This window comes from Martes martes (genome assembly GCF_963455335.1).
Source record: "Martes martes genome assembly, chromosome: 2".
In the NCBI taxonomy this organism is placed as follows: Eukaryota; Metazoa; Chordata; class Mammalia; order Carnivora; family Mustelidae; genus Martes; species Martes martes.
The window spans coordinates 39202503-39228960 of NC_137889.1; the positions used below are offsets into that span (position 1 = coordinate 39202503).

The 26458-nt window shown below is 43.3% G+C and overlaps 1 protein-coding gene across 3 annotated transcripts in view; it reads right to left on the minus strand.

The window, feature by feature from the left end:
• Positions 1 to 933: 933 nt before the first annotated feature.
• The window catches only part of SH2D4A (SH2 domain containing 4A), a 59331-nt gene continuing 33806 nt past the window's right edge, over positions 934 to 26458 (minus strand). Inside the window, exons 6-10 of one of the 3 annotated variants that reach the window (XM_080796269.1) lie at positions 22632 to 22743; positions 20787 to 20994; positions 17872 to 18002; positions 2745 to 2965; positions 934 to 2257 (exon numbers count right to left, since the gene is read on the minus strand). In XM_080796269.1, the coding sequence (XP_080652395.1) occupies positions 2165 to 2257; positions 2745 to 2965; positions 17872 to 18002; positions 20787 to 20994; positions 22632 to 22743 (765 nt within the window). In that variant the 3' untranslated portion in view covers positions 934 to 2164. Of the gene's footprint in view, positions 2258 to 2744; positions 2966 to 5838; positions 5971 to 17871; positions 18003 to 20786; positions 20995 to 22631; positions 22744 to 26458 lie in introns of those variants that run through there. The other 2 variants (XM_080796270.1, XM_080796271.1) reach the window with 2 other exon arrangements.

The following is a 26458-nucleotide window of genomic DNA, read 5'->3' on the forward strand; positions in this document are numbered from 1 at the left end:
TTGCTAAGAAAGCAGAGCTTAAAAGTTATTACAAGAAAAAAGGTCTCGTGACTTTGTAAGGTGGTGGATGATCATTAGACTTACAATGGTGATCATTTCACAGTCAGACAGTTCACACGTCAAGTCGTTATGTTGGACCTGAAACTAATTTAAGGTTAAATGTCAAGGACACCTCAATTAGAAAAAAATACCTTTTTTATTAGAAGTGAAAACTGAAGCTCAGAGAGGGAATGGTGGGAAGATGTGGGTCCTGTGTGGTCTTTGCAATTCTAAAATGTCATGGCTGTTGAATCACATTTAGAAATGACAGCTGAAGACAGGTCCTCTTGGACAAATATCTCATTGACAGGTGTCTTTCAGACTACAGAAACACACGGGATGTTTCAGGAATCACTTCACCATGATGGGTGTTTAAAAACTCTCTCATGAAAGCGCACACACGCACCCATACACACTCCCACATACACATACGTACACCGCCCTCTTCTCCTGTTACGTTTTACACAGCCTGCGAGGGCTACACAACCAGCAACCTCGTGAACAAACTGCTACAACGTCTGCTTCCTTTGAAAAACAGCTGCGGCAGGGAGTAGGCCAGAGTACAAGCGAACCTCCACCTTCCCAGAAGACGACTCTGGGGCTCACAGCACCCTGGGTCACTGCCCACAGGCGACCCCCTGGCTGGGCCGCCCCAAGAGTTGCTGGGAGTTGGCGGTGCAGATGCAGAGGACATAGGATTCCTGACCGAGCAAACCTGCATCCCAGAGCGGAACAGAGCCGGTGGGAGCTTACTCTCCTCTCTCCTCTTCCTTTATTCTCAGGACTGCCGGCTGTGCAGCCACAAACAGTATGTAACACCCATCAGGTTCTGTAAGGATCCTCTGTGTGAGTTTCCGAGGGCCGCTGTAACAAATTACCATAAACTCAGTGGCTTAAGACAACAGACATTTATTCTCTTACAGATCTGGAGGCTCGAGGTCTGAAACCAAGGTGTCAGCAAGGCCACATCCCCCTTTAAGGCTCCAGGGAGGATCCTGGTTTGTGGGGGCGGCCAGCACGCCTTGGCTTTCCCTGGCTCGAAGCCGCATCACCAGTCTCTGCCTCTGTGGTCCCACGGCCGCCTCACCCCTGGCTCCCAATCCCACTCTCCTCGTTAAGGACGCCAGATGCTGGAGGAGCGTCCGCCTGATCCAGCCTGATCCAGCAGGAGCTCACCTTCACTTGGTCACGTTGGCAAAGACCCTACTCCCAACGAAGGTCACATTCGCAGGTACCAGGGTTGGGGACTTCAGCCTGTCTTCCTGGGGACACCATCCACCCCAGAACAAGGTGGGCATAGGTGGGAACCTATGGGGGTCAGGTGGCTTCTGAGTCCGGTAGGACCCTTTACAGGTGTCCTGTGCTGGGGCGTGAGCACTGATGGACAGCACCTCGGGTGTGCGCGGGCTTCACCTCGTGGTGCGCTCCCGGAGCCAGAGTACACAAGGCGAGCACTGTCCTGCTCTCCAGAATGAGGAGACTCGAAAACGTGCTCACTCCCCTAGAGTCCGCAGTATTTCTTGACACGTGAAGCCTCTCCTCCTACACTTTTAACTCCTCGTTCAATTTGCATTCCCAATTTTTGTTTTTCTATGCCTCTTCCTTACATCCTGGCTCCAACATGCATGATAAATGAAGTGTGTTTGCAGGCCACCAGTGAAGGCTTTTCTGCCAGCTCCCCAAAGCCAACATGGAACTTAATATAAACATAGTCCTGAGACATTTCGAAATGATGCAAAGAGGGAATGTAGAGGTCATAAAATAGCTCACGGGAGGTATTGGTTGTTGAAGAATGTCTTAATTCCTAAAAGGTTTCAATTTCTCCTTTGTTCATTTTATAAACATCATTAAGGTTGTATCCTTCACGTTAGGTAGTTGCTGAAATTGGGGATCATCTCCCTTTACTTTTGGAGTGAATATGCTGCAGAGGTAATTTTCTCTTAACGTTAAACTCCAGCATCTGCACAGGAGAGCGATTTCCACGGGGCTCCAAGGACACTTGCCCGGTGGTCAGTGCTGGCTCAGCTGCAGGCTGACTTTGGCCTCACACACACAGGTCTGTTTGAGCAGTGTTAGCCCAGAGGAAAGCCCAGCTGGAGGGCGCAGGACACCAGGGGGGACGCTGTCACTCGAAGAGCTCCAGGTAGTCCGGCGGCTCGCCCTGCTGACCACAGGGGTAGAGGAGGAGCTCCTTCCCCAGGGAGGTTATGGGCTCCACCTGTGAATCAGAAGGCAGAGATCAGGCTGCGCTGTGGTGGGCAGGTTGTCAAGACAATAGAAATAAGAAGGTCATGCCCTTCCCTGCCTCCTTGGAGTACACAACTTCTTGTTTGCCCTTGATTTACACGAAGCTTTAACAGTTTATGGCAATCTTAGAAGAGATTTTCTCATCTACAAATTGCCATGCACCCTCTTTCCCTCCCAGGCTTGAGTTCTAAGTGTGGCCTCGGTTGCAATCAGCGTGTGCACAGGCTTTTAGCATCTACTCCATTCTCGGCCCCAGCGCATTCTCCCTGAGTATCTGAGGAAGGACTAGGTTCAACGATAAAGGAATTGCAATTAAGAATCCTGATTATCCGGAAGAATTATCAGAAACTAATCCCCCATTACTCGTCTCAATCTCTTTTCTTATAATTGCCTTTCACTGCTAGAGCTGCTGTGGGACAACAATTCACAGAGCAAGTCAAGCCTGTACATCGGGTCACCTTGTGGTAGTCCACCAACGCGGCCAGGGTGGCGTGCTGCAGCCGGTCCACGCCCAGGAAGCTGTAGGAGTCCGTGGAGGCATCTATGAGGAAATGCTTACAGCCGTCCTCGGACAGATAGGACAGGGCATAGCCTTTGATCCTTTCACTGACACGGACCAGAAAACTGCCCGGCACGCAAGTGCTCAGAAGCTCATTTGCTCTTTTTAATGTCAGGATCCCTGTGGGGAAGAAAAGCAGGTATTTTAGCCGAATCATTTCCAGAACTGTCTTCAGTTAATATAGCTGCATGCATAAAGTTTAGGAAAAAGTAAGAGCAACTTCAAGTCCATTTTGGACTTCTTAAGGATATACTACAGCATCATTCATCTCCTGGTATTCGGTAACTGGGCGAGCAGGGCGGCTGACAGCGGCCAATGGATAACATAAATGAGAGCGTCAAGATTTAACCTTCAGAATACGTTCCCACCTATGCCCCTGGTTATAACACCACAGGTGTTGGTGGCTTCTGAGTCTGGTAGGACCCTTTATAGGTGTCCCGGAAGCATTCCATCTGGAAGGGGACTGGAAGGTGTCTTCCTTGGCTTATTTCTGGGGACTCTGTGGCCTGGAGCATCTTCCTATATGGTCTTAGATGGTGGTTCTCCACCAGGACAACGTCTGGAAATGTCTGAGAAACATTTTTGGTTGTCACGGACAGAGGAGGCTACAGGCACCCAGAGAGGCCAGGGATGCTGCTAAACATCCAATAGTGCAAGGACAGCTTCACTTACAAAGAATCTTTCAACCCAAATATCAGTTGTGCTGAGCTGAGGAGCCTGGTCTAGGAGTCAGCAAGTTAGTAACAGAACCAGGAGGGACGCAGGTCTACAAGTCTTTCTACTTGGATTACTTTCCACTGGGTTACTCCTAAATGATGCTTCAGTGGCATTTAAAGGAATAAAAATATGTACACGTATATATATATGGATATACATGTGCTCATATATTTATATCTTCATATGTGTTTGTCTTCATATATATTCAAAATGAAACTCTTCATTTACATGAAGTTTTGTATATGTGTGTGTGTGTGTGTGTGTGTGTGTGTGTGTATACGCACTTTAGAAGCCTCATGAATTTACACTAATTCAGACCAGCCTTACCCCCCAACTAGTCCAAGCTCATGAGGTTTCACCCCACCCCGGTTTCCCTTCTTAGTCCTGTTGCGGTTCATCAGATGAGTCAGTGATGTGGTGAGACCTACAGAGAGTGCACAAACACATCTTGGAGAGATGGTGAAGTCATTCACTTAATCAGCGGGTTCGGATATGGGAGGAGGAGCAGAATTCTCCCCATGAACCCTTTCACCACGGCAGATAGAAGCTCTTACTTCTGTTTCGGGGTTAGCTCCATATTGATACTCTGTATCTTAGTAAAAGAACCTCCTGGTGAAAAGGCAATGGATGGACTATTATAGCCCTTTAGTCTTGTTATTAGTAAAGTTAATTGAGAATTGAACCCTAATTATCCAGAGTATGACATCAGATGAAAGCATCGCTGCTTTCTGGGGCAGCTGGGTGATGTAGTCAGTTGAGCATCTGATTCTTGATCTTGGTTCAGGTCATGATTTCAGGATCACAAGATCAAGCCCCACACTGGGCTCTGTGCTTAGTGTGGAGTTTAAGATTCTCTCTCCCTCTCCCCTTCCCCTGCTCTCATACCTGCTCTCCCTCTCTCTCTCTCTCTCTCAATACATTTTAAAAAAAAAAATCTCTATTTTCTTTTTTCTAAGTAGACCTTTAATAAAGAGGGGATTAAAAAAATCACTCGATCTCTCCGAGCCAAGACCTACCAACCAGCTCTTCTGCCTTCTCTTCTCCCAGGTGCATTTCAGGAGGCCCCAGGGCCTGCACCTCAAACCCAACTCTGTGACGCTCAACTCCAGTGAAACACAGGGATGAGAACTCGGGGTGTTGCACAGATAGGGAATATCCCTGAAACAGAAGAGCCATGACCTCTCTTCTAGGGCCTCCGGGTCTACCGATCCAAGCCCAGCAAGGTTACCATGATGCCAATGCATTATCTCCACCACCACCTGCTACCTTTCTGCCCTTTCCCTGATGAGACTCGAGCCAGTGGAAACTGCAGGCACCACTGATAGTGAGTGAGTGAGCCTCTTGGGTCAGCTGCTGTACCGTCCACTTCAGGTGCTCAGATGATGCCCATCTAAGATCCAACAGATACAGAACACTGCTTCTGTTGGCCCATTTTGCCTTTCTAATCACACCTGGCCCTATTGATAAATGACAGATGACAACCATAATCTGAAGCAAGGCAACAGGTAAGCAGCCTACCCAGGGACTAAACGTGACTGAAGTTTCAAGACTCTGTATTTGTCTATAAAGGCAGGGATATTTTTCACTGACACTGAAAACTGCCCTTCAGAGGTGAGTGAAGGAGCAGCAGCATTCTGGAAGAAAGATTTCTCTCTTCTTCCAGACTCACTGACAGCCTAGCTCTGAAATTCCAAGTTACTTCAACAGATGGGGGTAGATGTTATAACCTTAGCATGTTATCCAGATGGATTTAGATTCCTAAAATGAAAGCTATTCTGGAAAATTATAACCAAACCTGGGTTGTTAGGTTAAATTCTTCCTAAAATCAGATCAGACAGTAGCTATAAATCAAACTTCCTGAAAGCATCTCAAACTGTAAATATTACCCATTACACATAGATCTGGGCACTGCATAATTTCCAGAGACACCAGAACACAATAAAATGATTTTGTGGCAAATCGTAAGTCCTAATGGAGGCTCGAATACTGTGGTTCTGACGGCAGGTTCAGAGGTGAAGTGCTGTGGAGACCACGCTTCGCTCTTTCTGCTTTACAACAGGATTATCATTCCTGAAGAGAATGCTCGTTTGGCTCATCTGATACTTGTCCACATACAACCACGATTCCATTGAAAGCAGGGAGGCTTGGCTATGATTGCTGCCAAGCAGTGAGCTTTGTCTGCCTGCAAAGAGAGTTCTTGACCGCAAAGCCAAAATCCAGTGTGAAATATTAATCGCTGCGCACTTGAGCAGTCTCCTTACCCTGGTGCGTGACTCTAAGAATTCTGAAGCAGCGGCCTTCATCCAGCCCCCTAAAGGCAGTGGCGCCTCCAGGCAACTTCCCTCTGACCAGCTCTCTTCACGCATATTCTAAGAACCAAGCCTCTGTGAGTTCACAGGAGGATTTCTCTGCCAGTGATGAAGGGTAAATAAAAAGTTTTCTTTCACTTCATTTCATTTCAATTACTTTGAAAAGACAGATCTTCCCCCAGCACTGCTCCATTTGAATCTGGGCAGGGGGTGCCAGAACCACCCCAGTCCAGAAGAAAGCAGATGTCGCTGCACGAGGTCTTACCGGGCAGCTTCTGACTCTTGAAGAGCCTGGACAGAGCTGCCTACCACCCCTGAGAGCCTGAGCACCCAGCCGGGAGGTTCCCAACAGCAGGAGCTGGGAGGGAGCAGACAGAAATGTCCCACTCCTTTCTCTGTGTGATGCCAGGGCACACTCCAGGACAGTGCTATTCAACAAATTTCTGTTGCAATGCAATGCCTGTGCTGGCCCTGCGGTACTGAGGACCTGAAATGTAGCTAATGTGATAGAGGGACTCGACCCTTAATTTTATTTAATTTTAATTAATTTTGGTGTAAAGAGCCACATATGTGGCGTGGCTGCCGTGTTGGACAGCAGAGCTTTAAATCTCACTGCAGTGAAGAGAGAGCTGCATGATAGGCAATACGTTTTACACAAAAGAGGGTGAATAAATCCCAAGAGACTTGAAATAACTCAGAAACCCTACCATGGCCCTTGTTGGAGATCCACCTGGCAGCAACCACCTTACAGAAGGTGGGAAGCCCTTCTCCACAGCTTCCTTCTGGAAAATGCCCACACATTCTCTAAGATGCAACTTAATAGCATGAAGCTTTCTGACTTCTCCCTGAGCAGTAAGTCAAGGTTCTTCTGCACCTGCTGAGCACCTGTTCCCACCTCCACCTGAGACTCCCCTGGTCTATCCAGGGTCCCCTCTGGTTCTCCCTCCCTCCTACCATGTACTATCTACAGCTCCATTGGAGTACTCACAGCACATTCTACTGTCTCTCCCTGCCCCACATCCTTGTGATCTCCTAGAGGCCAACCGCCACATCTATTTTCACACTCTCAGCACCTGCCACTTACAAGATGCCCAGAAAAGGTCTAATGAGTAATTCTGTCTTATAATCAGGCCAGAAACTTTTTCCTCTGGGACGCTTCTCTGCAGCCACTGCCTCGAGTCTGATCACTGTTATGCACAGGGACAAGGGATGCATTTCAGGTTTTTCTGAAGTACTACTAACTTTGTTTATACATCTGTAGGGCCTGTGTCCAGAGTCTGGAAAATGTGTTTAAAAACCAAATGAAAGGTAACCAAATAATAGTAGCATACAGAGTCCTTCATGTTTGCCTGGCACTCCTCAAATGGCGCCTTACTTCATTTAATCCTCAAAGCAGCATGACAAACAGGCACTATTCCTTCTCTCAAATCTCAGATGAGCAAAACCTGCATCAGAGAGAGTTCCTAATGTGCTGCAGGTCATGTGGTTAGGCCAGGGGAAGCACTGGTCTTGAACCCGGGCAGTCTGACTGCAGAGTCCAGGCTCTCACCCAAACTAGAATACTACCCCTGAGCTAGCAGTTCACATTGCTCAACGTGCCTTCGTGTGTTATTTCACTTAATTCCCAAACAACTCAAAACAAACAGAACTGGTATTATTACCATCACCATACAAATGGGAAAACTGAAGAACAGATATATGCCCCAGGTTATAGGATTAGATAGTGATGGTTTCAGGTCAGTTGTCTCTCACTCAAGTATTTTGCTTTTTACCCCCCACCTAGGCTCATGAAATTTTCCTGAAACTGGCTGAAAATAAACTATGAATATTTATTTCACAAAGAGGTGTTCATTTCTAAGATGGGCAACATAGAGTCGGGGGGCACTGGGGGGAGAAAGAGAACCCCCAAGCATACTCCCAGGTGAGTATAGAGCCTGATGCAGGGCTCGAATCTAGGACCCCAAGATCGTGACATGAGCTGAGATCATGACCTGAGATGAAATCAAGTGTTGGATGCTCGACCGACTGAGTCACACAGGTGCCTCTGACCCAAGCAATGTAAAGAAGATGCATTTGTCGTGAAGACTTACATACAGTCACTTGGATGTAGAATTGAGGCATTAGTGACCTCTGCCACCTTCCCTAAGCTCAGGATTCCTATTGCCAGGGACTGAAAAGCCCCAAAGCACGGCAGGCTTCAGCATTCCCCTTGACCCACGTTGGGTCTGCTGAGAGCTGCCTCAGGGCTACCCTTCCAGAGCTCTGCCAAGAAGCTCTCATTCCTTCTTTTATCACCTGTCCTGGTTCTCTGCTTCTTGGGCTGCCCAGAATACCCTGCGGGGAGGAGATGGCACCAAGATAACTTTCATGAAGGAACTCATCTCTGCTGTTAAGGTGACCTCAAAGTCCCACACTGCAAAGTGCCTAGAATAGGGGTGAATAAAAGAAAAAACTGAGTTTTAGAAGAACTTCTTCCCAAGTAGCAACCATGCCAAATGCAAACTGCACACGTTATCTATAGGAGGTCTTAAACTTGGACGAGAGCTCTATATTTTCCCACTGTAGCTTCCTTCTACTTTATGCTTTCTTTAACCGGGTCAGTATTTAAAGGAAGTACTTTTGAAGGGGCTCTGGGACCGGCCCTACATCCTCTGTCTAGAGGGAGATACACTGTGATACCAAGCTCTCACCCTTCACGTCTCTGGCCCCTTGGGATAAGGAAGACTAGAGCTCTCAAAATATTATTCTTAACGTTTCTATAATAATTCAAGAATTAAAATCACATCATTTGTTCTTTCTTCACTACCATAATGGCTAACACTTAATTAGGGCTTCCTTTGTGTCACATTCAGCGCTAAGTACTTCACATATAGTAACTCGTGAATCTTTCAAAAGATTCTGTGAGACAGGTAATGTCAGTGTCTGCATTATACAGATGAGAGACAGAAGTTCAGAACTCATGTGACCTGCCTAAGGCCACACAGCTTGTTGTTGGAGGCTGGGATTTGGCCCCAGAGACATGCTCTTAACCACTACACTCTACTGCCTCCTTTGCCAACATAAAGAAGGAGTGTCCAAATTTTATAATCAGACCATGCAATGACAAAGAAAACTCTGGTGATGAAAGCACAGATTAAAAGTTCTTCTCTAAATATCAAAATCCCTCTTTCCATAAAAAATCTGAAGTAGAACCCCCAAAGCAGGTCACTCTCTTTTGCCCCTCACCCACCCAGGCTCCCCTTCCCTTGCCTGCAAGGTCCTTCTAGGTCTCTCCAAGAACACAGCGTAAACTACAAGACTCAAGCCCAGGGCACCAGTAATGGCAATCATGGGGCTCCCAGGCACATGTGGGCCATGACACTCAGTGACTTGCAGCATTAGGGGGAAGACTCAAGTGCATCCATTGAAAAACTCAAGTAAGCAAGGCCTTTGGGGTTAATGGACTATTCCCAACATTAGTGGAAATACATACATTTTTGCAGCCAGTTTGCTGCACAGGGTAGTTTATTGGAAAAGTCAGAGTCTTCAAAAAAACCCCACAATAATGCATGGTGCGTGCTGCAGAAAAGCTAGCTCCTCTCAAGACTGAATACATAGATGGACACAGCTTCACCCTCTTTATGTCTCCTCTTCAGTTACTCCGGCCGTCTGAACTAATACTAGGCAGTCAGACGGGAGAACTCCAGAGAATAATTCAAAGTGCTTTGATGCTTAGTGTCGATGAAGGCTTCATGCCAAAATGCAGGTGAAGTCCCAGGGCTTGGGGCTAATGCTGGGCTGGTCCATCTTCAGGGTGGGACAGTGACTGCCAGGGGAGGCACTTGTGGTGGTCCTTCCCTGCCACACGCAGAAATGACAGATTCTTGCTGTTGGCCACAGCCTACCCCACTCCACCAAGAATATGAATCATATATGTCAATGAGGCAGGATGTGCTTAGTAAAGATGGAAGTTTGAAAGTCTCTCTGGGAGAGGGGGGCGGAAGTCTGATGGCCCCACAATGAAGAAATCACCGCTTCTCAGCAAAATAGTTGAAGGGCACATTGTCACTTATGAGGGCTGATTCCCAGGTTCATTAAGGTTTTAGCCTGAAAGAAATCTTGGGCAGGCTCCGTGAGACTGTCTGTGGGATCCCTCCCATTGTGAGCATGCAGCCTCAGGGACTGTGGGGCAGGGGCTGTGGGCTTGCACGTGCCTGAGGAGTGGGACGCAGGACTCTACCTGGATGCTCGGCTCTGGGGACCTGAAGTCCCAGGGAGCAGCTGCATCCAGAGAAACGGATGGGACTTGCTCTCCAAGCAGAAGGGAACTTTGGAGGCATGTGTCAAAAATGGAAGCAATCAAAATAGCTGCAGCGTGAACTGTACTGAAATCCCACAGATGTGAAAGGGATTTGCTTTTTAAGTAGCTTAAAATATTGGGACTAAAGCATTGAGAGGCAGGTTCAATTATAAACCATGACAGCAAAAGACATCCAGAAGAAACCGATCAGGATGGAAACATCTCACCAGCAGGCTAATTATATCCATATTTGAATAAGGACATGTGCGTTGCATTTCAGAGGCATAATGATCAGCTCTTGATGCGTAAGCAAATATATGAATTCTCTAACAGAAGCAGTCAGAAAATTCCTAAATCAGAAATTTGTTTATACACTTATTGTTAGCCTTCCCCCACCGTCCTACTCCCAGTCCCTGCTGAATTCTGAGCTCCTGAACACTGTCGCATATTAACAGGAGACGGGATATGCCAATGGAGAGAATGAAGAAAGGAGTCTGGGGGTTTCTGAACAGACTTTCAAACTTCAGTTTTATTTATTTGTTGACCCTCTCCTTGAAGAGGAGTTAGTCAGTGAGTATAGCTAATTATATATCTACACACTTTGGATACTAGATATCAGGAACCAGAATAAATAAAATGACTTTGCAGGATGTTACATTTACCCAGGAGGGCTCTCCAACACTAATCTCCAACTTTATAAACATTCTAGACCATAGTGTGTGTCTTAAAGACTGCTATAATGTGGTGACCAGATGCAAGAAGAAAATGAATAAAAACAAGGACTATGTTTCAGGGTCAAGACAGTCCGACAGGATGAGAGGAGGGTGATAAAGAGGAAACAAAACCAAACAGAGCTGATTACAGTATTCAGAAGATTTTAAATCTAGAAAATAAAATATTATTTTAGCAAATCTAGGAGTCATTCCCATCTTGCCACACCTTTCCTCCCAACCCCACGCTCAACCTCAACTGGCAATATTCTGCTCAACTTTTCCAAGCAACTTTACTCCCTGTTTTGCCAGTTGTCCTTCTGTCCTTCCAAATTCCTGTTGCCTTCCGGGGTGACCTCCTGGGTTCTGGGATTTTTAAGGACAGACCCTAAATAAATATTTATCAAATAGCATAGGACAGTTTAGTAGTAATTAAGATCTATTTTACTGAAATCCTGCTTATCCCTCATATATGATGCTGTCACAGCAACAGTTTGTGGCAAGATTAGGATTATAATGAAGAGGAAGGCAGAGAGGACAGGACTGGCGCATTTACTTTTAAGCTCTTTGGTTCTGGCAGCCATGATAACAGAAACACTACGTGTCAGGCACTGTTCTAAGTATGTTACATATATTAGATGATACACTTAAAAAAAAAAAACTACTCTACAGTGTAGATATTACTAAGCCCATTTTAAAGAGGAGAAGAACATAACTCAAACCTAGGTTATCTGGTCTTGGAGTCTTGAGCCAAGCCTACACTATACAGTTGACCCTCAAACAACACAGGTTTGAACTGCATACGTCCACTTATATGTGGATTTTTTTCGATAAATGTGGTACTATAAATGTATTTTCTCTCTCTTATGACTTTCTTAATAATGTTTTCTTTTATCTATTAAAAGATTACAGTACATAATAGATATAACATACAAGATATGTGTTAATCAACTGTTTTTATGATCAGTAAGTCTTTGGTCAACAGTAGTCAGTTCATAGTTAAGTTTCTGGGAAGTCCAGATTTATCCGTGGATTTTCAACTGTGCAAGGGGTTGGCACCCCAACCCCTGCATTGTTCAAGGGCCAACTGCACTATCTTTCCATGCTAAGAAAACTCTGTGCTTCTTGGACTTCACATTTTTTAAAAAGCAGCTTGAGATATAATTTATATACAATAAAATTCACCAATTTTAAGTACACAAATGATTGATTTTGACAAATGTATATAGTTAGATAACCACTACCACAAAATACATAGATTCCATTTCTATTACTCTAACTCTTGCAGTCTTGGGGCATTGTATGGGGATGGGGCAAAACTTATGCTGAATGAAGGTTCCTTGACACTTTTACTTCACCACTGACTGTGAGATTTAGTGAACTCATTCATGTATTGGAGAAACAAATCTCTGTGGTATTACTGTTCGCTGATTTAAATTTCCAACTTATATAAAAAGCATGGGCGTTCCCACTTGTATTAGTGCTCAGATATGCTGTGACTTAGAAGTTAAGTAGACCTGGCTCTGAATATTGCCACTGATGGTAGAAGCCTGAAAAGAACTTAACATCTTCGTTCCTAGGTTCTTACTCTATAAAGTGGGAATAAAATTTACTTCCTTCAAAGTGCTCACTGCAATGCTTGGAACATATTAGACCCTCAAAAAATTACAGCTCCAACAGAATATAATCTGTATCTTATAACATACTGCATAACAGGTAAAACGAACAAGCCAAAGAAAAATCTAGATGATATAATGTTGGGAGAAAACTCAAGCTGCAGAAAAATACCTATAACATGATACCACGTAAATATTAAACACAATATTGCATGTTTTATAGAAACATATATATATATGTGTATAAATATATGTTTTATATATATCAATATAGTTTATAAAAATGCAAGCACATATACATATATAATGAGAATATAAAAATATGGATGAAAAGGACAACTTCAAAGACTGGTTTACCTATGGGAGAGAAGTAAATAAATAGAGTCAATAAGGGAGTAAAAGAGAGGGCCTTAATTCTCTCAGGCTTTATTTCTTAATAAGAGAAACAGATATGAGGTAAATATGGCATCTAACATTCTTTGTATCCTAGAAAGTAGATACAACATTTATTACATCATTGGTGTTACTTACAGTTTTCTTTGTTTGTTCAAAATATTTCCTAATAAAAAAAAAAGTAATTTTTAAATGAGGGAAGGGAGAAAATCCTCCGTAATATGGGTGGGCCTCATCCAATCAGTTGAAGGCATCAAAAGAGCAAAAACCTTCCCTGAGCAAGAAGGGATTCTGCCAGTGGACTTTGGACTTAAGCTGCCAGTCTTCCCTGAGTCTCTAGCCTGTTAGTCTACCCAGCAGATTTGAGGGGCCCATCAAGCCTCCAATCAGGTGAGCCAGCTCCTTAAGATGTTGGCCATAGAGGGATCTTCAGGAAGAACAACTGCAAAGGCCCTAGGAAAGGGGTAAGTGTGGTGTGTGCCGGGAAACATGTGGTGGAAAGTCATGATCAAGGCAGGGTTCTGTGAGGAACGTGGTTTGAGATGGAGCTGGAGGGATAATCAGATCAAGCTTGGAAGTTGAGACCCCATGGCCTCTGTGAGAAAAGCTTGCTGAGAGAGGAGCAGAAGTGGGGAGACTACATATCTACATGTGCTTGAGATCATCAAAAGATGCTCACAAAGTGGAGTTCAGTACTGTATTTCTGGATCTCTCTTGCATTTGGGATTTTCCAAGTTCTTACATCTAGGAGATCAGAGGCAATACCCTACTTTACTGCCCATGGCCAGATATCTGCCTCATCACGACGCTGAGTGGGAAAGGAAACCTGAGACAAAGATGCGGGGCCTCTGCTCCTCTCTGCCATCGCACTGAGTATTAGTGCTCTCTGGGGTCTCGTCCTTGGTCTTCTCTTATCTTTCTTCTCAGTTCACTCCTGGAAAATGTCATCTCCCCTCCCCTGCTTTTCTTTGTGTGCTGAGGACTCCGATCCATTACCATCGCTAGCACTGATCTGTTAATCCAATTACCAAATGGATATTTTCACATGACTGTCCCAAAGACATTTCAAACTCATCATATCCCAAATAAATTCATTTCACCCCTCTTTTTTAATCCTGGTAATCTCCGGATCCTCCTGTAGTCCTTCTCCCAACTGAGAGCATGAGTTTCCACGCAGTTCCACAAGCCGGAGATCCACTGGTCTTCATTTCCCTGTCCTCTCCTACCCACTTCCATCCTGTCTAAAGCCAACGAAAAGAAAGGGTGGAAGTGCGAACTTCTATGGGGAAAAATTAGCTGACCAAAACAGTAATATAAGAAAGGCAACTTGTGGAGTATATGATAACAAAAGGAAGATGGTAAACCAGTACAGGAGAGCTACCATCCCATTATTTCAAACAGGGCTCATGATCAATAACCAATTATATTTCAAAAGTATAAGATATGATCCATCTCTTTATCATAGAAATGTGAAATTTTTCTTCTTTAAACAGAAGAAAATAGCTTACACTGAGGACATGACTGTGTATTATTTCATTATATTTTATCATATTATTTATTTTGCTTATGACTATGATAAATACCTATATAAGTGAAATTAAATGCATAACAGTAGCAACTAATAAGTTATTTATACAAAACTCAAAAACTTATTTTTTTAACCAAAGCTCCAACTGGATTTTTAGTCCCACTTTATCTTCCTAGCTTTTAGCAACTATTTCAAGTGGAATTGCGTTAAGGTACCACAATTTTTAAACATTAACCAACACTTCCAATTTCTTATTTCCTGTTATTAATATGAACTACCACCCTTGTAATCAGGAATGACACCATCTGCCCAATGACACAGAAACTATAAAGTACTGATTTCGTCAGTGCTTATCTTAAAAAGAAAAAAAAAGGCAACATGAAACATTCATCTTTTGATACTGATGTCACTATTTCTTCCAATGTCTTCTGAACAGAATGGAAAGGACGTAGGCTTATGACCCAGTCCTAAGAGGGAGAGGAGCTCCTCAGGGAATGGACAATTACTAAAGCCTGAATCACCAAAGAATATGTATTTTCCAAGGAAAGCTAGATGGTTCCATAATGATCTCACTGTGAAAGCAGCCCTTTAGCAGAAGGCCTACAAAAAATAATTTATTTATTTATATTTTTTACTTTAAAAAATTTTTTAAAAGATTTTGTTTATTTATTTGATAGTGATCACAAGTAGGCAGAGAGGCAGACAGAGAGAGAGGGAGAAGCAGACTCCCTGCTGAGCAGAGAGCCTGATGTGGGGGCTTGATCCCAGAACCCTGGGATCATGAGCCAAGCCAAAGGCAGAGGCTTTAACCTAGTGAGCCACCCAGGCGCCCCTAATTTTTTTCTTTTTAGAAGTTCACGTTTTAATTTGAATCTCCCTGATGGTTAGTGATGATGAACATTTTTTCATGTGTCTGATAGCCATTTGTATGTCTTCATTGGAGAAGTGTCTGTTCATATCTTCTGCCCATTTTTTTATATGATTGTCTGTTTTGTGTGCATTGAGTTTGAGGAGTTCTTTATAGATCCTGGATATCAACCTTTTGTCTGTACTGTCATTTGCAAATATCTTCTCCCATTCCGTGGGTTACCTCTTTGTTTTGTTGACTGTTTCCTTTGCTGTGCAGAAGCTTTTGATCTTGATGAAGTCCCAAAAGTTCATTTTCGCTTTTGTTTCCTTTGCCTTTGGAGACATATCTTGAAAGAAGTTGCTGTGGCTGATATCGAAGAGGTTACTGCTTATGTTCTCCTCTAGGATTCTGATGGATTCCTGTCTCACGTTGAGGTCTTTTATCCATTTCGAGTTGATCTTTGTGTACGGTGTAAGAAAATGGTTGAGTTTCATTCTTCTACATATAGCTGTCCAGTTTTCCCAGCACCATTTATTGAAGAGACTGTCTTTTTTCCACTGGATAGTTTTTCCTGTTTTGTCAAAGATCATTTGACCATAGAGTTGCGGGTCCATATCTGGGCTCTCTACTCTGTTCCACTGGTCTATGTGTCTGTTTTTATGCCAGTACCATGCGGTCTTGGTGATCACAGCTTCCACCTTACACCAGTTAGAATGGCCAAAATTAGCAAGACAGGAAACAACATGTGTTAGAGAGGATGTGGAGAAAGGGGAACCCTCTTACACTGTTGGTGGGAATGCAAGTTGGTGCAGCCACTTTGGAGAACAGTGTGGATATTCCTCAAGAAATTAAAAATAGAGCTTCTCTATGACCCTGAAATTGCACTACTGGGTATTTACCCCAAAGATACAGATGGAGTGAAAAGAAGGACCATCTGTACCCCAGTGTTTATATAGCAGCAATGGCCACAGTCGCCAAACTGTGGAAAGAACCAAGATGCCCTTCAATGGACGAATGGATAAGGAAGATGTAGTCCATATACACTATGGAGTATTATGCCTCCATCAGAAAGGATGAATACCCAACTTTTGTAGCAACATGGATAGGACTGGAAGAGATTATGCTGAGTGAAATAAGTCAAGCAGAGGGAGTCAAGTATCATATGGTTTCACTTATTGGTGGAGCACAACAAATAACACGGAGGACAAGGGGAGAAGGAGAGGAGAAGGGAGTTGAGGGAAATTGGAAGGGGAGGTGAACCATGAGAGACTATGGACTCTGAAAAGCAACCTGAAGGTTTTGGAGGGGCAGAGGGTGGGAGGTTGGGGGAACCAGGTGGTGGGTATTAGGGAGGGCATAGATTGCATGGAGCACTGGGTGTGGTGCAAAAACAATGAATACTGTTACGCTGAAAAGAAATAAAAAATTAAAAAAAAAGAGAAGTTCACCATGTTATTTGTTTGGGACCCTATTTTTGTGGATATATTTGTGTGTGACATGTTGCTAATTAAAAGAGAGAAGCCTTTGGAGCACCTGGGTGGCTCAGTTGGTTAAGCATCTGCCTTCAGCTCTGGTCATGATCCCAGGGCCCTGGGATTCAGCCTGGCCTTGAGCCTTGCACTGGGCTCCCTGAGTCTGCTCCTCCCTCTGCCCCTCCCCCCTGCTCAGGCTCGTGCACGCTCTCTCTCTCTCTCTTAAATGAAATCTTTAAAAACCTTTTAAAAATAAAAAAGACTTCAACATGATTCAAACCAAGGTTTTGTCCTTTAGGACAAGCATGCTCTGTGAGAGAACCTTATTTTTTTAAGCACTTCTGTTGTACATAGAGCCAATAAATCCAGTTCCACCACTGACCCTAAAGAAACCAACTGAGGCAAGAAACCACTTCTTTTCCTGAAGTCCAAGAAACTGAGAGGACAGTGAAATATGTGCTGGCTAGACAGAAGGCTTGAATTAATCAAGTTTCTAGGGTCAAATTAAGAAATGGTTTATTAGGTAATATCTGCTTTGGTCTAACAAACCCACCTGGCAGCTTCAACTACTTAATGGAAATACAGATCAAAGTAACAGAATTTTCAGGTTAAAGATCATGAAGTTCAACTCCTTCATTAAATAGGTGAGGAAAATGTGGCTCAGATAACTTGATTTGTTACAGAGAAAGATGGTTTGCTCAGTCACTCAACTGTTAATGGAGAGCTGACTATCTGACTGCTACACCAATGCCCTACGCACCACACCCAAGGGCATACTGGACTCTCCCCACTGTGCAAGGTGGATGAAAGGCATTGCCATTTGAAGGAAATCACAGTCAAGTGCCCTAAGGTAGGCGAGCAGGAGCCATCGCTTTCCCCACCCACCCAGCGGTGTTTTATTTGTGGTGACAAATGAATGCGCACAGCACCTGCAGAGGCCCCAACTGCTGACTGTTTTCTAAATCTGTCCATGAGCAACTCACCGAGAAACCTTTGAAAAAACTGCTGTGTGAAAATAATTTCAAAGACTCTTCTTGGACAGCACAAATAAAAGGAAGCCTTTATTCTTTCTGCCCTCCTGGTAGATTAACAGATGAACACAGCCTCATCTGTCATCAGATGAGGCTCTGTCGAGGGCAGCTGTGTACTCACCGTGGAACCAGGGAGCTATGGTGTCTGAGGTTGTCTGGTAGCCTGCTCGCAGTGGTAGCTGCTCCTCTTTAAACCACCGAATGATGTCCTCCTGGGCAGAGTTGGATGCTGTCCTCGTCACTCCCTGGTTTCTGAGATTTAGAGAACAGTTCTTCAAGTTAGATTTAACTAAATTGAAAACAATGCCTTCGAAAATCATATATATCCTATATATATAAATCATGTATAAAGGGAGAGAGAATTATATATATTTGGAGATTTAATTACATGGGCTGAGCTAATGGGAAGTTGGACCCCTAATTACTGCCATTATACACCTAAGTCCTCAAGGGTTAGTCAAAAAAATAGGAAGGAACATAAATCTGTCACTTGTCCTTCCAGTCCTATAGGGCTAGTCATGGATATGAGCTACTGCTGTGTTAATACAAAGATTTTAATTCATTTTTAATATGAACAAAAGCTCCATTAACTTCCAATTAAAATTTGACAAAATAAGCATTAAAAAGTGAAATACACCCCCAACACCATTTTCCTTGGGAGCATGTTTTTGCAAATAAAACAAATGCAATAAAAAAAAATCTCTTTCCTAACATTTTCAGTATTAAATTTTCTCTTCTTTTTGTTTCCAACATCCCTGACTTGCTTTCTTCTCTCCCATACTTTGAAGAGGTTTGGTTCTGCTAAAGACAGTCTCAGAAATATGAAGTCAAAGAAAGAAGAGTGTTTGAAGATTGATAAGAAAAAGATACAAACGGTAGAATCATTTTGAAATATATTCAGTCGCAGAACTAAAGTTCTGGGATGTAAGTCAATTTCCACTACAAAAAGTAACCCTGAAATGTAATAAACATATTTCCAAGTCTCACACAATAACCCACTAATTTTGAGCAGAACTCAGTGTAAAGACAATGATGAGTTTGGATGAACTGCCAGGATGCCTGTCATGTAAATTAACTTATGACACTTTCTGTGTTCTATGGTAACGTGTCCCCACAAGTTACATGTGACATGTATGCCAGATGTACATGTAAGTATGTACATATTCATATGCATGCATACATAGCGTTTTGGAGAAGATTGACTATAATATTTGACTTTCTTGGGAATCAGAACCTATACACACACGAGATTATATGATGAGTTCTCTTACTAGCTTTCAAATTAGGTTCTTTTTCTTTGGAAAGTCTTTGGAGGTTAAGCAAAAACTCTAAGGACAGCCAATCTCTGTCTTTTCTTGGGCTGGCTCCTAGCTGACCTTGGTCATACACTGGTGTCCCAGCCCAAAAACCATCCAGTCTGGCTGCCTCACAAGAAGCATTTCATGCAAATGTGTTAAGTTGGAAAAACTTAGCTCAACTGAGCACAGCTCGAAACAAGGATTGCCCTTATTAAGGCCACCTCCACTGCTGTCAATCACATACACTGTGCACTAAAAATAGTGTGGGACAGGGCATGTTACACGTCATAGTCACCACCTTGGAAGAGCCTGGAGAACAAGGGCAGGTACACAAACAGCCCTGCTGGGGATCTGGGGCCAATGCACAGACCAGCTCAGGCACTGAAGAGGACCCTGGGCAGGAGCTCACACCTTTGTGACGTGTTCACAAAACTGCGAGGATCCCTGTTTCTGATTACTTTTCTTAGGTTTTTGTCCGTAAGAAAAAAAAATCACTCCCCAAACTGTCACTTTATAGAACATGATCTTTTAGTTCTGGCCCCCACATCCCAAAATGGAACCTTTCAGTTGAGTAAGTAGAAATAATTATAGTAAAGGAAAAGGCCCACCTTCCTGTTTCCTCTGAGGTCATAATCCCCATTAGGAAAGGCCTTGAAGATCAGTACTGACTCCAAGCAAAGAAAGACTGGTTTGCTTTCTATTTCTCCATACTTGGAACAGAGAATTATTTTTGGTTTTCATTTCAGAAGGCAAGGCTTCTGTTTCGTTTAATGACTATTTAATTCTTCTGGTATATTTTACATAATGTCTTCCTACATATTAGAATATGAAAAAACCCTAATATCCAGGAGAAAATAATTTTATGAACAGTTAAGTAACATAAGGGAAAGGGGGTTTCTGCTACGATACCATCATATTTCTCTTCAGGGAGTTTACAAAACAAACTGTTCTACCTAAGTTCCTATAGCTGACAAGGCAAAGGCACCATCATGATCAAAAAAGTGTTCATTCAAAGAAGGAACAGTTCCAGACTCAACATATGAACTTGGCTCTGTGTCCCAGAATGAGGATTACTGTCAAATCTTCAATCCTGAGCAATGAAAAACTCAACTCTATGAAGCTGTCAAAGTCAGCAAGCCCTTAGGTTTCTCCTTTGATATCGTTTCCTACTAACAGCGATATTGAGCACTGATGAGACCCCAATGTTTCTGCTTCTCCCCTCACTGGCCCGCTTACCACCACTAGGTGGGGGTGGGGTGGGGTGCGCTAGTGGCGCAGGAAGGCACTGAACTCAATGCACATCATCTCTAAGTTACTGGGAATCTTATTTTTTTTTTTTAAAGATTTTATTTATTTATTTGACAGACAGATCACAAGTAGGCAGAGAGGCAGGCAGAGAGAGAGAGGGGGAAGCAGGCTCCCCGCTGAGCAGAGAGCCCGATGCGGGGCTTGATCCCAGGACCCTGGGATCATGACCTGAGCCGAAGGCAGTGGCTCTAACCCACTGAGCCACCCAGGTGCCCACTGGGAATCTTCTTATAACAAACTATGGATATTTTATAGATAAGAAGAGGATGAATCCAGACCAGGTATCTTGGGAAGACGGGCTTAGTGGTGAGGCTGAACTGAATTACACAGGCAGCCAGCTGGTCTTCCCCTCCCAACGGCCCTCACACTATTTGTCTTTAATCAGCCAGTTTCAACCGTTATGCTTAGAGCCATCTGTGTGGCTTCTTACCTAAGAGGCTTTGGAGGGTATCCCGCCGGGTTTAGGAAGTGAGGCTTGGGTGGAAGGGGGGGTCTTTTCGGTTTCTGTGGAACTCCTGGGGGGCTTTGTGGTCCCTCACCACTTCCTTTTTCGGCCGCAAGTGACAACCTCTTATAGTCTTCCCGCGCTTGTTTAGCCAAAGAGCGTCTCTTCTCATCAGCGGCTTTGGATTTTCGCACTAGAAAAACAAGGGGGTTTGAGAAAGGCCCTGGTCAGCCCACAGAGATGGTGAGAGGAGTCAGCTGGTGATGTGCGCCGTCTCTCGGGAGATTCTGTCATCTGCTGATAATAACGAACAATCACTATCAGCGCCTAGGACTCACATAGCTCAGGCCTGCACATTCACAGCTGCCCAGCGCTCCCCGCAGAATTCCTGCCTTTCTAAGGGGGTTTTAGGACATCCTAAGAGGGAGGAGGAGGAGAAAGAGGAAGGAAGGAGACAGAAATGGAGAACCACGTGTTCGAGAATTTCCTGCATTTGGCAAGACTAAGAGATGAGTCGCAGCCTGAGTTCAAATTCCATCTGGCCAGGAGCCTCTGAATAAGAAGAGGTGGTATCATCCCTCCCATGCTCAGCTCAGGACATCACTAGCAAAGATCAGGCTCTCAGGAACTCCTCAGTGAAGCGGCTGGGGACGGGGTGAGAGATCGGTGAGGCTGGCCACAGGTCACACTCAGAGCCCCTGGAGAGCTGAACCAAGTGTGAACGGGCCTGCTAGACCAAAAACACAAAATGATTCTCTCCACAATCAGAGAATGTGCTGGTACACATTAAAAGTACCCCAAGGCCACCTTTTAATGTTGCTTTGTAAAATAGAGTGTTTTTTGGTTTTGTTTTGTTTTGTTTTAGCAACACAGCAGTAAAGGGCTCTAATGCAGGATGCTAAGACTAATTTTCATTGAGTGTGTTTGCACTTCCGGTGTTCTCGGTCAAGCCCTGTTATATCTGACTTCAAAGAGAAGCCAAAAATGTTACATTACACTAGAACTTCACTGCATGGAAGTGACTGGATCTTGCAAATATTTTTGTTTCACAAAACTGTCATGTTAATAGTGTTCGTTGTAATGGAACTGAAGACCAGATTCTCCGCATCCGGCAAACACTGTCACTCCCATTCTCCTGTTTCTCCCTCAAGTGGCCTCACAGGGATAACCTGGCTGGTAAACCTTTCTGAGTCAGCTGGAAACCCTCTTCATGTCTCAAACCTGCAATTTCCCCTAGCATTGCTGAGCACGCTTGGCTCTGGCTTAGCCTGCACCGACCTCTTCCTGAGAGGATTTATCTCTGGCACTGCTAACTCAAAAAGGAGTCAGGGTCAGGTCATAGGTATGGGAGGGTGCTGATATATCCAACTGGTTATTCCTGGGTTCTTCTATTAAAAAGTTAAGGTGAGTCACTGTTGAAAATTTAGAAAAGTACAGAATAACAAGGAGAAGAATTTCAAATAAAGCTCAAATCCCATCCCTCCAAATAAAAAAAAAATTAATGTTAACATGTTAATAACCTTCCAGTTTTTTTACTTCAGATACTAAGGCATTTTAAAATAGGAATATTTTTCATACTATTTTATAAACACATCTCAATGTCATTAAACCCTCTTCCAAAACATGTTTTTTCAGAGCTATATACCATTCCATCAAAGAGCTATATCACAACTGTGATGGTACAAAGATGAGTGGAGAACCTTTCTACTCTTCTACTATTCAAGAAGTGACTCCTATTCTCAACAACCATTTTAAGCACTTCTTAGATGGAGTAAGAGAAGGAACTGGCCTGGAGAGTCTAAGGTGTTGCGGAGGCCTCTGGGTACTCACGAGATGCCTGCCACTCTGAATCTTCTTTCCAGCTTTTATAAATCTGCTTGGCTTTCTCCTCATCTATTTGTTTTAGTTCTTCATCTTGTGTTTTCTTCACAGGCTCTTTCTTCTGTTTAAAATAAAAAAATACCCACACACAAAACCAGAAACAAACACTAGTAACTCTGGCAGTTTTCTGCCAAGAGGAAGAAGAGTGGGGAGCGGAGGAGTCAGGGGCACCGAGGAGCCGGTTTCTATGTAACTCCCTCTGGCCCCCTGGCTAGGGAATTTGTTGTTATGGGAAAAGCTTGGAGTGGGTGAGACCTGAAGCTAACTTTATCATGGCCTAGCTGTGCAACCATGTGGCCCGTTACCAAACCTCTCTTAGGCTGTCTTTGCTTAAGTAGAATTAGAAAACTACAAATATTTCGTAGGGTTACAGTCAGGGTTAACCCATATTTAAAAAGTGTCTCCCATAGTCTGTAACACATAGTTAAACTCCATAAATATCCATTTTCCTCAAACATCACTTAACTGTTTTAAATTGAAATCCCTCAAATAGTGTGTAAACACAGTTTCATGGCACCAGTGTAAACACTGCAGTATCCGACAGGCTCCATAAAAATAACAGTACATTTCTAGAGCAATCTCAGCCGTACCTCCATGTGCCCTCAAACCAGTGTCTAAAAATGTGGTACTGGGGGCACCTGGGTGGCTCAGTTGGTTAAGGGTCTACCTTTGGCTCAGGTCATGATCCCGGGTCCTGGGATCGAGCCCCCACATCGGGCTCCACGCTCATCGGGGAGTCTGCTTCTCCCTCTGCCTTTGCTCCTCCCCACTGCTCATACTCCTGCTCTCTCTCTCTCAAATAAATAAAATCTTTAAAAGAATTATTTAAAAATATGCTACTTACACATTTTAGGTGATCCAAAAAGGAATATTTTTTGTTTTTGTTTTTTAAATTTTTACAAAGCGTCCTCTTAGAGAAAATATAAAATAAGAAACACAAGTCTTCCTTAAAAAGGGAATTTGTTTCTCAAATTGTAAATATACAGAACACAAAAGTTATCATTTTAACCTTTTTAAACATTGTGGAAGAATACACATAACATAAAAACCATGTTAGCCATTTTGAAGTGAACAGCTCTGTGGCATTAAGTACACTTAAGGGAATTAGTTTTAAACTAAAGAAAAACTAACACCAAATCACTTAGACCTAAAAAAGTACTTTATTTGGGTATTGCCTTCTAAGGGCTTACTAGAAAACTGAATTTAGTACTTGGTGAACCAAATAAAAGCCGCGGTCACCCATAATAACGAAGGAAGCTGAGAGGGTCAGAAAAGACTGACCATGCTTCCTTTTGCATCTCAGAATCGACAGGTAATTTTTTTGTGTGTGTTTTCCTATAGAAAGATAAAGACATTCTGTTAAATTATTTCACCCCAACTAAAATATAAACCTTGATGTTGTGAAACCCATTTTTAATCACTGTGGGAAGTCATAAATCACAATTAATATAGGAGGTGATCATTCATTCACTCTTTCATTTCAGATATAACTAAACTTTCATGTATTTATTGTTTTCATTTTTTTTCTTACTTTCTTTTCCTGCCTAGCACTAGGCCCCCTTTGTTTCCTCTTATTATAAAAAACAAACAAAAAACCCACAAAAAACCCACCAGCTTTTGGTGTTTTAAATGACTGTTAAAATTTGTTATCACCTTACTGAAGCCATGTATAAACCTGAATAACCTTCCAGGATAAGGAAGCTGAGGAATGCTGGGAGGGTGGGGACTGACTTTTTATAGAGATGGTCAGAGAAGGCTACTCTGACCATAAAAAGTACATAAAAAGTACTGCTAACAATTTGTAAACTTAAATAGAAAAAAAAAAAAACCTTGAAAGTGGAGCTTTGTTCATCTTCCACATGCATATTTTAAAATGATTTCAAATGATTAGAAAAGAGCTATAACATTAAACCATGATAGTGGATATGGGTGCTTAGGAAAAGCAAAAAGTTTACAAAGTAAGTCTACTGAAGGAGAAATATTCACTAATAATGCAGGTGGTATGTGGTTGATGACAATCAAATGTTGGCGAGTGGTATAGCTAGTAATTCATGTTTCTCTTTAACTTGTAGCATCACTATGTTTGGGGCACAGAGGGAAAGACAAATTAACGAGTTTTGCAGAGTAGTGGATGAGATGAGCCCCGACCACTCTATTCATTCCAAAGCAGCTAGAAAACTTAAGGACTTGTCCTGATTCTCTAAGAATTCTCTCAGAAAATTTACTTTTAGCAAAATCTTTACAGGTTGGTCTTTATGTCCTCTACTTAGGAAACCAAGCCATTATTCCATTTTTAGAAGTTTTTGCAAGAAGCATGTAGGTCCAGGATGGGGATGGTGAGCCAAGCATGGGAAAGTCAGGTAGAGGCTGAGGGGTGAAGGGGCAACAGGGGTGAGGCTGGACACTGGTCCAAACCCCCACAGGCTGAGGTTTATATACATGAGGACGGGCAGTTCAATGTCAAAATATCTCCCACAGAAAGCCTCTCATCCCAGCTTGTTAATGGAAATACTTCCCACCAGTTTCCTCATTAGACCCTCTCCATTGCCTCCTAAGTCGAAAAGCTCTGTTTTATTATCTTTGTTCTCCAGAGAAGCCGGGTAAGTGATCTATCTGCTCACTCATTCTCTTGAGTTCCCATATAATTTCTTAAGTTAGAGAAGGAATGCATTGGCCCATGGCTCTGTGCGTTCTCACGAGAGGGTGTGAAGACTGAAAATCTGGCTGTCTCACATCTAAAAATGCTTGAGAACCATCTAGCCTACCCTCCTTATTTTGGAGCCAAGAAAGCTTAGCACTCTCTTTTCCATCTAGACTCACCCTCTAGATGGTCTCATCTTTCATCATGGCTTGATGTAAACCAAGATACCAGATTCCTTACAAGAGTCTACATGTTTCTCAACCCTAATCCCCTTCTCACTCACTGACCTTTCTGCTGTTCTTGACTATGTCAAGTGCGCTCTTGCCTTTGTGCCTTCATACTTGGTGTTGCCTCTGCCTGGGACGCAATTTCCCCCAGTCTCCACATGGCTCCCTCCCTCATTACTTCAGGTCTCTATTCCAGTAGTGCCTTCTCAGAGTAGCCTTCTCTGACCATCTCTGTAAAAGTCAGTCCCCACCCTCCCAGCATTCCTCAGCTCCCTTATCCTGCATTATTTTTCTCCACAGAACTTAGGACTTCATAGATGTGTTTGTCGTCTGTCTCCCTCATCCAGAATATAAGCTTCCTGAGGGCAGGGATTTTATCTGTTTTGCTTATAGTGCTTTCAATGCCTGTAACAGAACCTAGCACACAGAGAAACTCCACAGACATTGGTTAAATAAATACAAAGATCCTTTGTTTTTCTATCATTTAAAATGAAACAGTGTAATCCAGGCAGTGTTACCGAAATTTTCCTTTAGATGCTCTATTGCTACTGTTTTAGAAAAGTACATATTATACAAACAAGATGCACACTGGGACTACACTGCAAAAATTCATCATAGTTTCTTAAAGGCCAAATGCGAGCTATCCCAGTTCACACATGTCCCTGCAGATCGCACTGTCCACTGGAATGAGGGCCTCCACCATGGCCCCGCCTCAGGCCTGTGGTCACACAGAACCTTCTCTCTACAGCTTTACATCTTACATTACTTTTTCAAACTTTCCACAGGTCAGATCTACTATGGTTTCCAACTGCCCATCTATGCTCCATTTTTTGTGAGGAATGTATGATGGGATACTATCTAACACAGTGGAGGAAAGAGGCTCTGCCTATAGGGAGAATCACATCTGG